At 42.3% G+C, this 12,233-nt stretch overlaps 1 protein-coding gene across 1 annotated transcript in view; it reads left to right on the top strand.

Annotated features, from left to right (window-relative positions):
• Window positions 1-12,233, top strand: part of KCNAB1 (potassium voltage-gated channel subfamily A regulatory beta subunit 1) — a 1,829,051-nt gene that overhangs the window by 1,693,334 nt on the left and 123,484 nt on the right. The window contains exon 10 of the mRNA XM_044070489.1: window positions 637-757. Coding sequence (XP_043926424.1) covers window positions 637-757 — 121 coding nt within the window. The remainder of the gene's footprint in view (window positions 1-636; window positions 758-12,233) is intronic.

Here is a 12,233-nt window from a genome sequence, read left to right on the forward strand (position 1 = left end):
CAGCATATAGGTCTCTCAGTTATAAAAGTATTAAGTATAAATAATAAGTGACAGGCAGTGATTAATTTCTGTACTGTAGGACATCATAGATTAAGAATCATATTGTCATTTTGTTAATATGTCCTTGCCCTTTTTAACTCTGCCTATTATTAGCTGGTATGTCACTTAGATGAAGAAGCCATACCCAAAAAAGGTCTAGACGCCATAAGGGCTATAGGTGTTAAATGGAAATAAACAAAAAATGTACTATATGGTTGAATGAGAGTTTTACACTGCCAAAAAGACTATTTTAGGCAATCGAAAAGGAAGATTTAGATATTTGTTTATTGCCTGTAGAGTATGCATTTGTTTCACAAGTAATGAAAAAAGCTTGTGATATCTGTATTATATAGCATGACTTTACTGAACACATTAACCATATAAGGTAGCTAACTCTAGGTTGCCTAGGATGCCTCATTTGTTTATCTGTAAATATAAACAGCTCACCAAGAGGTGGGACTGATGTCTTACTCAGAGTATATCTAAGCACTTCATTCTGAATTTAGTGACAAGTAAAGTAGATATTGCTTGCATTAATTTATTCAGCATGTTATAAGTTGAAATGTTGGATAAAACTATATTCTTACATCCCAACAGGAGGCCTATTCTGTAGCAAGACAGTTCAACATGGTTCCACCGGTTTGTGAGCAAGCAGAATATCATCTGTTCCAAAGAGAGAAGGTAGAAATTCAGCTACCTGAGCTTTACCATAAAATAGGTAAATTTAAAACATGTAACTCTGTTTTGTTTAATTATGGTTGTTTTCTGGGAAGTTTTCTTGGATATGTGTATTATGTGCTGCTGGCCCAGACCATAATGTGAATCTATACAATTTTGTCTTTTTTATACGATATGATATAGTACAGATTAGGTGAAAGACTGTATTAAAGGCGCATCATCTGTAAGTTACTTATTTAGAACATTTTTTTCCTGAAAAGCTAAAAAGAGTTACTATTTATACTTTCATTCCACTTCGCTGAGTGTTTTTGTATCTAATTACTGTTTACTGCTGTTATATTTGCTGCATTTCTGCACTCTCAAAACTGTACTGTTATCTGTTGCTAGCTGGTTACACTCTATCAACTAGATTCAGGGCTGCTGAATCTAGATTCTGTTTTTTTTTATTTATACTTGAGCACTATACGAGCCATCCTACATTAAGAGTGCTTTTTGCTGCACTCTTGTGGCAGAAATGTTTAGATTTAGGCACATCTGAGTTAGGAATTGCTAGAGGAAGGCTCATTGCCTGCTTCCTGATTGGAAGTTTGCCTTATTCTTGTTTATTCCAGCTAATATTTAAACCTTACATTTGCACAGTGCTACTCACCACGCAGTGGCAGTTAGCAGTGCCCTGTATAGACACAGACGTCTTGTAAACAGGTTTTACCTTAAACAACCACCAGTGTAACCAATCATCACACTCTGCTGCTCTAGGAGCAACCCATTTGTGAGATGAACAGCATTGCTTTATTGGATAACCATAATCTACACAAGTACAGCTCTCGCACCTAATCCCTGCACAGTCCAGTCACAGCAACCCACTCCATTCCCCCAAAGAAAGCATACTAAAGTTCTGCAATCATGGTTGGGCAGCTTCCCATCATCTCTATGGCCAACCTGGTGGACATGGACATCCTGAGGTAATGTCGCAATTGTCTCATGTACACTGACAACCACTTAGTCCTAAAACAAATATTATACGTGTGAGATGTAGTTACACTATGAAACTGGAGGCAAGGCACATAAAGGCAGATATAATACCAAAAAGTGTGTCAGCTCATGTACAGCACTTCCCACACCAATTAAGGACTTGACACATAAACCCACATATGTGGAGGTACTTACTAGTAACTTACCAAAAGCCCAGGGGATTCCCAAATGCAGCCTTCAGAACCCACACATAACAAAGCCAACAGCAACCACAACACATAATAAAACACACACACCAGTGTCTCAACAAACAAGTCCATAAGGCATCTCACCACTAAACCCAGTGTAGTAGTCATACGTGATTCCATAGTGAGACACACATATGTCCCCTTCACCATGCTGGACAAGGAGATGGTTACAGTTAGCTGCCTGTCAGGTGCCAAGATCCATCAGGTCACTCAACCACAAGTACCAGAAGGACTCTGTCATGTTCCATGTGTGTGAGAATGACCTGAAATGTACCTTCCTGGACTATATAAAGAGAGACATGACTGAACTCTCAGATTATGTGTCACAGACAGGTATGAGCCTAGCAGTGAGCAGCATTCTACCATTACCAAGATGATGCTGCAATACAAACACACAATGATTGACTTTAACAATTGGCCAAATTTCTAGTGTCACTCCAAGGGGATCCAGTATCTGTCAGCTTGGACAGGCCATGCCGCTTTGCCAGAGATGGTCTGCATCTGTCTCTTCTAGGCTTTCTGATACTGGCAAAGGCATTAGCCACTTCTAATGTGCTTTGTTTTTGGCAGTGTCAAAATAACCAATCTCCCAATGTAACAAAATCTTCTCTGGATAAGCTCAAGGTACTGCTGCTCAATGATAGGAGTCTTAACAAGAAATTGCCCTCCCTGGAAGCCCTTCTCACCTTGGAAGATGCTGTACATCTGTGCAGTTACTGAGACATGTTTCAGAACCACAGAAAGTACCCCAGCCATTCAGGGCTACAAAGCCTTCCATACATCCATACTACAAACTGAGAGGGAAAGAACCAAAGGAGGAGGTGTATCCATTTCAATAAGGATAAGTACACCTCGAGTCTGGTCAAACAGTCTGACTCTCTCAAGCTACTCCATGTCCAAGTAACCATAGGAAAAATCCCCTACCACATCATCAGCAGCTACAGGTCTCCCACTATGAACCAGGAAAAGCATACCACATACTTGGACTTACTGGAGTCACTTACCATGCAGTCCAATATCTTACTCGTGGGTGATTGTAATTATCCTACCATTGACTGGGGTTCCTACATAGCCACAAACATGCAGGCTCAGAGTTTCTTGGACTTTATCAATGCAAATACCCTAGAACAGCTAGTCAGCACACCCATAAGAGGCTCAATATCCTAGACATAATACTCACTAACATTGGGGAAGCATTGCATCCTCCCCTCCCGGTCTGATGCCCTCCCTTGTAAGATTGATTCATAAACCAGTCTCCTTTGAAATAATTGTAAGGTCAGATATTCCATCAAGAACAAAAACTAGCAAAAATTTTTTCCAAGACAAATTACCTCCTACTAAGTGAGGCCATATGAAATTTCAAAGCCCCCCTGAACACAGATAACACAGACTCCTATGCAGAGGTGTACACCAACACCTTGTAGAACCACTTAAGTAGCTGTATAGAATCAGCTGTACCAAACTGGATTAAAACCAGATCTTGGTGGAAAAACAAGCCACGTTGGTGGACCCCCAGTATAAACAGGCTATAAAAAAAAAAAAAAAATAGAAACTAATGTCTAAAAACAAGAGGGAAATGACTCCTCACAGGAAGAATTTCCTCACCAGTCTAAACAAACAAATCTAATCAAGTTATCCAAAGCAAACTATGGAGCAAAAATAGCCTCCCTAGCTAAACAAAATCATAAGGCATTTTGTAACTATGTCTGAAACCGTAAGGGGAGTACCCAGCTATGTGCAGAACTGGTTGTGGATGGTACCACCCATACTCAGCCACAGGAAATAGCCAACATGCTTGCAGACAGATTTGGATCAAACTTCATTCCCTTGTCCACATTGGCCATCCCCCAAAGTATACCAGCCAACACTCCATTGCCTAATTTCTCTAGAGAGCAGGTCATAGCTGTGCTCTCTAAGGCCAAAATCATGGCAGCAATTAGAACAGACAACATCCAAGGCTGCCTTTTAAATAACTTGAAATATGACCTAGCTGACCCTCTTAGACCCCTATTTAACCACAGCCTTAGGACTAGCTACATTCCAGCAGAATGGAGTACAGCCACAGTCATCCCTCTGCATAAGGGGTGGCCAAGAACCCATCCTGGAAATTATAGACCCATATGCCTGACTATCCTCATTTGCAAGGACAAGAAAAGAATCATTCTGGACCTTATTACCAAGGAGATAGGTAACCTCCACACTCCAGACCCAAACCAGTTCAGATTCGTTAAGGGTAGATCTTGTCTATTAAACTTGGTTGACTTCTTTGAGGACGTCACCAAGACACTATCCAACACTCAGGTATCATACAGAAACTATCACAGCTGAGAGCACAAAATGTTTAAAAATGTATAAAATACACCCTACACTGATCGATTGCATTACAGTGACCATGAAACAGTGGCAAACCACTTTACAGTGAAGCCATGATAAAGGAGAGAATATTATTCCAGGGATAAAAATTTAAAGGGGGATATTCCAGGGTGACTCTGTCATTGCTAATCTTTTGTCTTGCCCTTAACCCATTAATCTGTATACTTAACAGATTAGGTCATGGCTACAATTTGGCCCCAGAAAACAACAAAGGGTAAAGACTTCTTGCCTTCTTTTTGTGGATGATTTAAAACCGTATAGTTCATCAGATGAGAAACTGAAATCACAACTGTAAGTGGTCAAAGCTTTTTCAGATGACATAAGAATGTCATTCAGTCTTGATAAATGTGCAAAAGCAACCATTAAAGCAAGAAAGCTGCAACACCAAGAAAACATCAGCCTGGGACAGGAACTTGAGCAAGAGGGAGTATATATGAAGACAATAATAACTGAGGAGTGCACCATGAACCGCATGTTCAATAAAGACCCAAGTAGTTCATAAAATAATCCATAAAATCCAACATTTAATGCTGCTAAAAACAAAGAAATGAAGACTGCAGTTAGGTAAGCGCTTTCACGTTTGAATCAACGCTTCTTCAGACATCAAAAGGCAGTCAAGAACATGGATATTTAAATGCCAAAATGACATCACTACCTGTTCAGGTGTAACAAATCAAAACAAACAAAAATGTTTAAAAATGTTTAAAAATACATACATCAATTTTCAATGCTAATAGTACTAGCCTAAAACTAAGTATAGAAATAAAATAATTGTATGGTATATATTACATTATAGACATGTAAAAACTTAATGACAGAGTTACACTTAAGCCGTTTTTGGCCAATAGACCATTAAGGCATTAGTTTTTACATGTCTATAATGTAATATATACCATACAATTATTTATAGGTTCATAGGTTCATAGGTTCATACTAGGCTATCTGCCCAAGGGCATTTATAAGCCTAGCCCATAGTTATGTGGCTTTCGCCACCCCTTTAGTTTGAATAAAAACTATGCCTATCATTTTGCTGTGCCTCTGTCAAGCAGTGACGCTGAAGTAATCCCTGGGGTATATCTGCAATCTCCCATCCATTGGTCAAGATTCCTCTTGAACAGGACCAGAGAGGTGCTCTGCCTCACATGTACCGGGATTTTGTTCCACAGCATAGGGAGTCTCTGGGTGATGAATCTGTCCCTCCAGCACGTTCTATTTATAACCGTGTCAAGGTTTAAGTCTCCCGCCCTTGTGGTTCTGAGGGATCTAGATTTTTTGAGGTGAAGCATATTCATCAAATCTGGGTTTGACATGGCCTTATATGTCAGGCACAGGTCACCTCTGAGCAAGCGGTATGAGACTGAATAGAGCTGGAGTTCTTTCAGTCGGGCAGCATAAGACATATTTTTGAGACCCTTTATCCTTTTGGTGAGGAACTTTGGGGCCTTTCAAGCTGCAGCAGGTGTCTGGTCAGATACATTCGAACGGGCATTGTACTCAATCATAGGTCTAATAAGTGATGAGTACAGGGGACGATGACCTCCCTTGATCTAGATGTGAATCCCTTCATGATCAGGTGGGTGATATAGAAGGTTTTCCTAACTACTTTAGCAACATGAGTGTCAAACGCAAGGCTACTGTCAACCTGGGTCCCCAGATCTCTGATGACTTTTTCTGTGCTCAGTGGATTGCCACCTATATGGTAGCTAGGGGTAGCCTTGTTTTTCCCAAAGGGTATGACTATGCATTTTTTGGCGTTTAACTTCAGACCATGGCTCTGGCACCAGTTATCCATTTCTGTGAGGCCCTTCTGGAGGATATCTGTGTCAGATGTGTTTTCGACTATGGCGCCCAGTTTGCAGTCATCTGCAAACTTTGTCAGCCATAACCCTCCTGTGTTTGCTTGTACTTCAGAAAAGTAGATGCCGAACAAGAGTGGACCCAGGACTGAGCCCTGTGGGACACCACTTGTGACAGGCTTTGAGTCTGACATGGCTCCAGCAACTCTGACCCTGTGGGTTCTGTCACTTAGCCAGTTTGCAACCCATCTTGTGATGTATGGGTTTACATTCAAGCTGATGAGTTTTTCGATGATACCTGAGTGGGGTATTGTGTCAAGGCCTTTGCCAGGTCGAGGTAGGCTGTATGGACTGCCTTTCCCTCATCAATGGCCTTGGTGACTGTCTCGAAAAAGTCAACCAAGTTTAAGAGGCAGGATCTGCCTTTGACAAAGCCAAACTGAGTTGGATCCAAAGTCTGCAAGTTCCCTATGTCTTTATTTATGAGTTCCATTATGATCCTCTCCATGGCTTTGCAGATAAGGCTTGGCAAGCTAATGGGCGGTAATTTCCAGGGTCTGTGGAGGCACCGCCCTTATGAAGTGGGACCACAGTCGGCGTGCGCCACTCCTTGGGCACGTATCCTGAGGTGAGGCTAAGATTAAACAGCTGTCCTAACTGTGGGTTTAATTCCTCATTGAGTTCATGAAGCACACAGCCGGGGACACCATCCGGTCCCATGGATGCTGTGTTTTTGCCTTAGTGAGGGCAGTTCTCACCTGGGCGTTGGAGATGTTTGGGGGCTACAATCCTCTGGAATAGATATCTCTCCTTTTGGGGAGGGGAGAAGTTTGCACTGAACCTGTCAGCCAGTATGTTGGCAATGTGTGTAGGTTCAGTAATTTTCACATCATTTTGAACTAATTCTGAGCATATCTGGGAGTTTCCTCCTAGGTTTCTAACATAGCTAAAGAAGGCCTTATGATTCTCTTTAGAGTCCTTGGCGATTTTTCTCTCAAAATTTGCCTTGGATGATTTTATGAGAGCTCTTAGTTTTTACTTATAATGATCAAAGGTGTCTTACCTTTCAAGGATTTTGCTCTATCTTGTAGTAGCTTCCTCCTTTTGTTGTAGAGCTTGTTTATGGCTGGGGTCCACCAGACTGGACGCTTGCCTTTGGTACAGAGAGTCTTAGTTTTGTTTGGGATTGCCTGATCCATGCAGTCCTGTAGGTGCTGGTAGAAGGCATTTGTAAGTGATTCAGCGGTTTGAGTAATGTTTACCACTGGCTCAGGGGCCTTAAAGGAGACCACACTAGTTTTTAGAAGTGTGAAATCGGCTTTTGAGAAGTTTTTCACTGTGGTCTTTTTGTTTCAGGTGGGGGCAGGATGAGGACCTCCAGCAAGATTAGTTTATGATCTGATCTCACCAGTGAGGGTATACTTCGGTGTTGAACATTTTGATCCCATGTTCGTGATGATGAGATCAAGTATGTTTTCTCCTCTTGTGGGGATGGTGACTAGTTGTTCCATGGCATTTGAGTTTATGAACTCCAGGAATCTTTGGGTTAGAGTGTTCGGGCTTGAGTAGTGTTCCCAGTCTATATTAGGGTAGTTAAAGTCACCTAGTATGATGGTGTTTGGAGATACATTTATCCCTCCAATGTTTTCAGGAAGGCCATGTGAGGTTCCTGAGTTTGAGAGGGTGGCCTGTAACATGCTACAAATTGCAGAGCAGTCTTGCCTATGGTTAATTGCACCTGGATGGTCTCCGATGCATCATGCGTTGCCACCAACCTTGAGGTGTGGGTGTCCTTTATGAATATGGACACCCCTCCTTTCTTGGTGTTGTCCGGATTTTGGGGCGGAACGCATGATATGAGGTGAAACCTGTTAGTGCTGGGGTGCTCTCAGGAGCCTTGAACCAGGTTTCTGTCACAGCACAGACATCGATGTTCTCCATATTGAGAAGGGCCTCGAGTGCGTGCATCTTGAGATTGAGACTTCTGGCATTGAGCAGCATTACCCTTAGTTTTTTCCTTTTGGTGTTCTAGGGTGGTAGGTTTAGAATTTTAGCCTTGCCTAAAAAAGGCACTATGGGGGTGGCAAGAGCCTTTGCCAATATCCGGAAGCCCAGGGTGACAGGTGCAAGCCGTCCCTTGCGAAGCAGCGTGGCTTGTCCAGCATGTCATCCCAGGCAGACAGACATTGATCCCCTTTGAATGACACCAGAATTTAAGCCAATTATTAAAGCTGATCATCTTATCACTGTATTGTGGCATCATTCTAGGTGAAGGTAGGATACTGCTCAAGGTCAGGGTCATACCTGCCTGGGCTACATAATCAGAGAGCTCCTCGATGTCCCTTTTCATGTAGTCCAAGGGGGTACGTCTCAGGTCGTTGACACCAGCGTGGAGAAGGACTGCGTCGCACTTGTACCTGCTGTTGAGAGACCTGAGTGCTTGCGTTATGTGGCGGATTCTAGCGCCTGACAGGCAGCTTACTGTGACCTTCTCTTTACTCAGTCTGGTGAGCGGGACGTCAGTGTGTCTGACTATGGAATCACCAATGACAAGTGTGTCTGGCATTTTGTTTGGCCTTAAGGGCTGTGACTGTTTGACACTCTGACTGTGTGGTCTATGTGTTGCATGTGTTGGGTCGTGAGGTGGTAGTTGTTTGGGTGTCTGCTTTGGTGGCCTCTGCTGTTTTGGTAAATTTTTGATCAGAGCCTCCGAGTATGTCTTTGTGTGAGTATGTGTATGATTTGAAGTTGTGATGGTACCATGTGTGACTGGGTATGTATTGTGTGTGGTTACCTTCTCCTCCTGTCTGGTCTTGCCAGTCCTATGTTGAGAGAGCTCAGCCTCCAGTTTGGCCGTATAGTTGCATCTCTCGCATGTATTTGTGTTTTGTGGGAGAAGGAGAGGATTGTCTGTGTACATGAGGCAGTTGTAACATTGCCTCAATATTCCCAGGTTCACCAGTTGAGCTGGAGAGGACACTAGCAACTGATCCCTCGACATACTAGAAGTAGTAGATAAAGAGACTTTCAAAGGACTCCGGGGAAGTGGGTTTTAGGCTGGTGGGGTACTATCTATAATAAGAGTGCTTTATCAAGGTGCAAGTACTGTAGGAGTAAGTGCTAGGCTTTACAGATAGAGAATAGTCTACTTGGGAATCAAGTAGAGATGAACTTTTCAGTTATAGGATATGCTGGTTAGATCAGCAGTACAGCTCGAGGAAGGTAGTTTTAAGGGAAAATTGGAAGAGTGGAATTTAGATGGCCCAAATAGTTTAACCTTGTTTAACCGCCGCTGCTCTTGTGTGCAACAGTGGTAACTCCGCTAAATCGCGCTTACACGCGTTTAGCGTGTTTTATAGCAGGGGCTGAAGGGAGCTAGGAATTGGCCCAAAACGACCAATGGACTACTAGTTTCTGGCTGAAACTTCACCAAATCAGACAAAAGGCCGCTCAGTGCTTCCCACTCCCACTGGTAAGCAAAGAAACTTCCCTCCTTCCTAATAAGGCAATGGATCAGTAACAGGAACTAAAAACAAAGCCCAGGGATCAGCAACTCTGAAACTGGCCTACTCTAGTTCAGTAAGGCGGAAAACAAGAGATTTTTTGTTTTATTACAGAGACAAGGAAAAAACAGACAGTAATTGCTGTAAATCGGCTAGCGCACTTTAGTGTGTAGCCTACAGAAACAATTTGCAACAATTAGTAACTTAAAGTGCAATAAACAGTGTAAAATGCAGAAATCACTTAAAGTAGCAATAAAACAGGCGAAATGCAGTTGCTAGCTTAAATAACAGTGGGAAAGCCACAAAAATACTTATATCTGGTAGAAAGTCACTCTTTTAGCTCTCTGCTGCTTGGATCACCCTGCAGGCCACCACGAGGATCTGTGCTGAGTTGGTACAAGCTGGAAAACGCGTGTTTAGCGTGTTTTATAGCAGCGGGCTGAAAGGAGCTAGGAATTGGCCCAAAACAACCAATGGACTACTAGTTTCTGGCTGAAACTTCACCAAATCGGACAGAAAGGCTGCTCAGTGCTTCCCACTCCCACTGGTAAGCAAAGAAACTTCCCTCCTCCCTAATAAGGCAATGAATCAGTAACAGGAACTAAAAACAAAGCCCAGGGATCAGCAACTCTGAAAACTGGACTACTCTAGTTCAGTAAGGCAGGAAAACAAGAGATTTTTTTTTGTTTTATTACAGAGACAAGGAAAAAACAGACAGTAAATGCTATAAATGCTGTAAATCGGCTAGCGACTTTAGTGTGTAGCCTACAGAAACAATTTGCAACAATTAGTAACTTAAAGTGCAATAAACAGTGTAAAATGCAGAAATCACTTAAAGTAGCAGTAAAACAGGCGAAATGCAGTCGCTAGCTTAAATAACAGTGGGAAAGCCACAAAAATACTTATATCTGGTAGAAAGTCACTCTTTTAGCTCTCTGCTGCTTGGATCACTCTGCAGGCCACCACGAGGATCTGTGCTGAGTTGGTACAAGCTGGAAAAACGCGTGTTTAGCGTGTTTTATAGCAGGGGGCTGAAAGGAGCTAGGAATTGGCCCAAAACGACCAATGGACTACTAGTTTCTGGCTGAAACTTCACCAAATCGGACAGAAAGGCTGCTCAGTGCTTCCCACTCCCACTGGTAAGCAAAGAAACTTCCCTCCTCCCTAATAAGGCAATGGATCAGTAACAGGAACTAAAAACAAAGCCCAGGGATCACCAACTCTGAAACTGGACTACTCTAGTTCAGTAAGGCGGGAAAACAAGAGATTTTTTTTGTTTTATTACAGAGACAAGGAAAAAAAAAACAGACAGTAAATGCTATAAATGCTGTAAATCGGCTAGCGCACTTTAGTGTGTAGCCTACAGAAACAATTTGCAACAATTAGTAACTTAAAGTGCAATAAAAAGTGTAAAATGCAGAAATCACTTAAAGTAGCAGTAAAACAGGCGAAATGCAGTCGCTAGCTTAATAACAGTGGGAAAGCCACAAAAATACTTATATCTGGTAGAAAGTCACTCTTTTAGCTCTCTGCTGCTTGGATCACTCTGCAGGCCACCACGAGGATCTGTGCTGAGTTGGTACAAGCTGGAAAACGCGTGTTTAGCGTGTTTTATAGCAGGGGGCTGAAAGGAGCTAGGAATTGGCCCAAAATGACCAATGGACTACTAGTTTCCGGCTGAAACTTCACCAAATCGGACAGAAAGGCCGCTCAGTGCTTCCCACTCCCACTGGTAAGCAAAGAAACTTCCCTCCTCCCTAATAAGGCAATGGATCAGTGACAGGAACTAAAAACAAAGCCCAGGGATCAGCAACTCTGAAACTGGACTACTCTAGTTCAGTAAGGGGAAAACAAGAGATTTTTTGTTTTATTACAGAGACAAGGAAAAAACAGACAGTAAATGCTATAAATGCTGTAAATCGGCTAGCACTTTAGTGTGTAGCCTACAGAAACAATTTGCAACAATTAGTAACTTAAAGTGCAATAAACAGTGTAAAATGCAGAAATCACTTAAAGTAGCAGTAAAACAGGTGAAATGCAGTCGCTAGCTTAATAACAGTGGGAAAGCCACAAAATACTTATATCTGGTAGAAAGTCACTCTTTTAGCTCTCTGCTGCTTGGATCACTCTGCAGGCCACCACGAGGATCTGTGCTGAGTTGGTACAAGCTGGAAAACGCGTGTTTAGCGTGTTTTATAGCAGGGGCTGAAAGGAGCTAGGAACTGGCCCAAAACGACCAATGGACTACTAGTTTCTGGCTGAAACTTCACCAAATCGGACAAAAAGGCCGCTCAGTGCTTCCCACTCCCACTGGTAAGCAAAGAAACTTCCCTCCTTCCTAATAAGGCAATGGATCAGTAACAGGAACTAAAAACAAAGCCCAGGGATCAGCAACTCTGAAACTGGACTACTCTAGTTCAGTAAGGCAGGAAAACAAGAGATTTTTTTTTTTTCTTTTTTTTTACAGTGACAAGGAAAAAACAGACAGTAAATGCTATAAAACAATTCACATGCAGTGCAAGCTGGCACACTTGAGTATGTAGCAATATTAGTCCACACACAGTATGAAAAAATGTAATTAAATTAAAAGGACTAAAAGCAAGTGCAGAAAGGGTTTATTAGAG

This window comes from Protopterus annectens, chromosome 4.part1, assembly GCF_019279795.1.
Source record: "Protopterus annectens isolate FY-2018-M chromosome 4.part1, PAN1.0, whole genome shotgun sequence".
Taxonomy (NCBI): Eukaryota; Metazoa; Chordata; order Ceratodontiformes; family Protopteridae; genus Protopterus; species Protopterus annectens.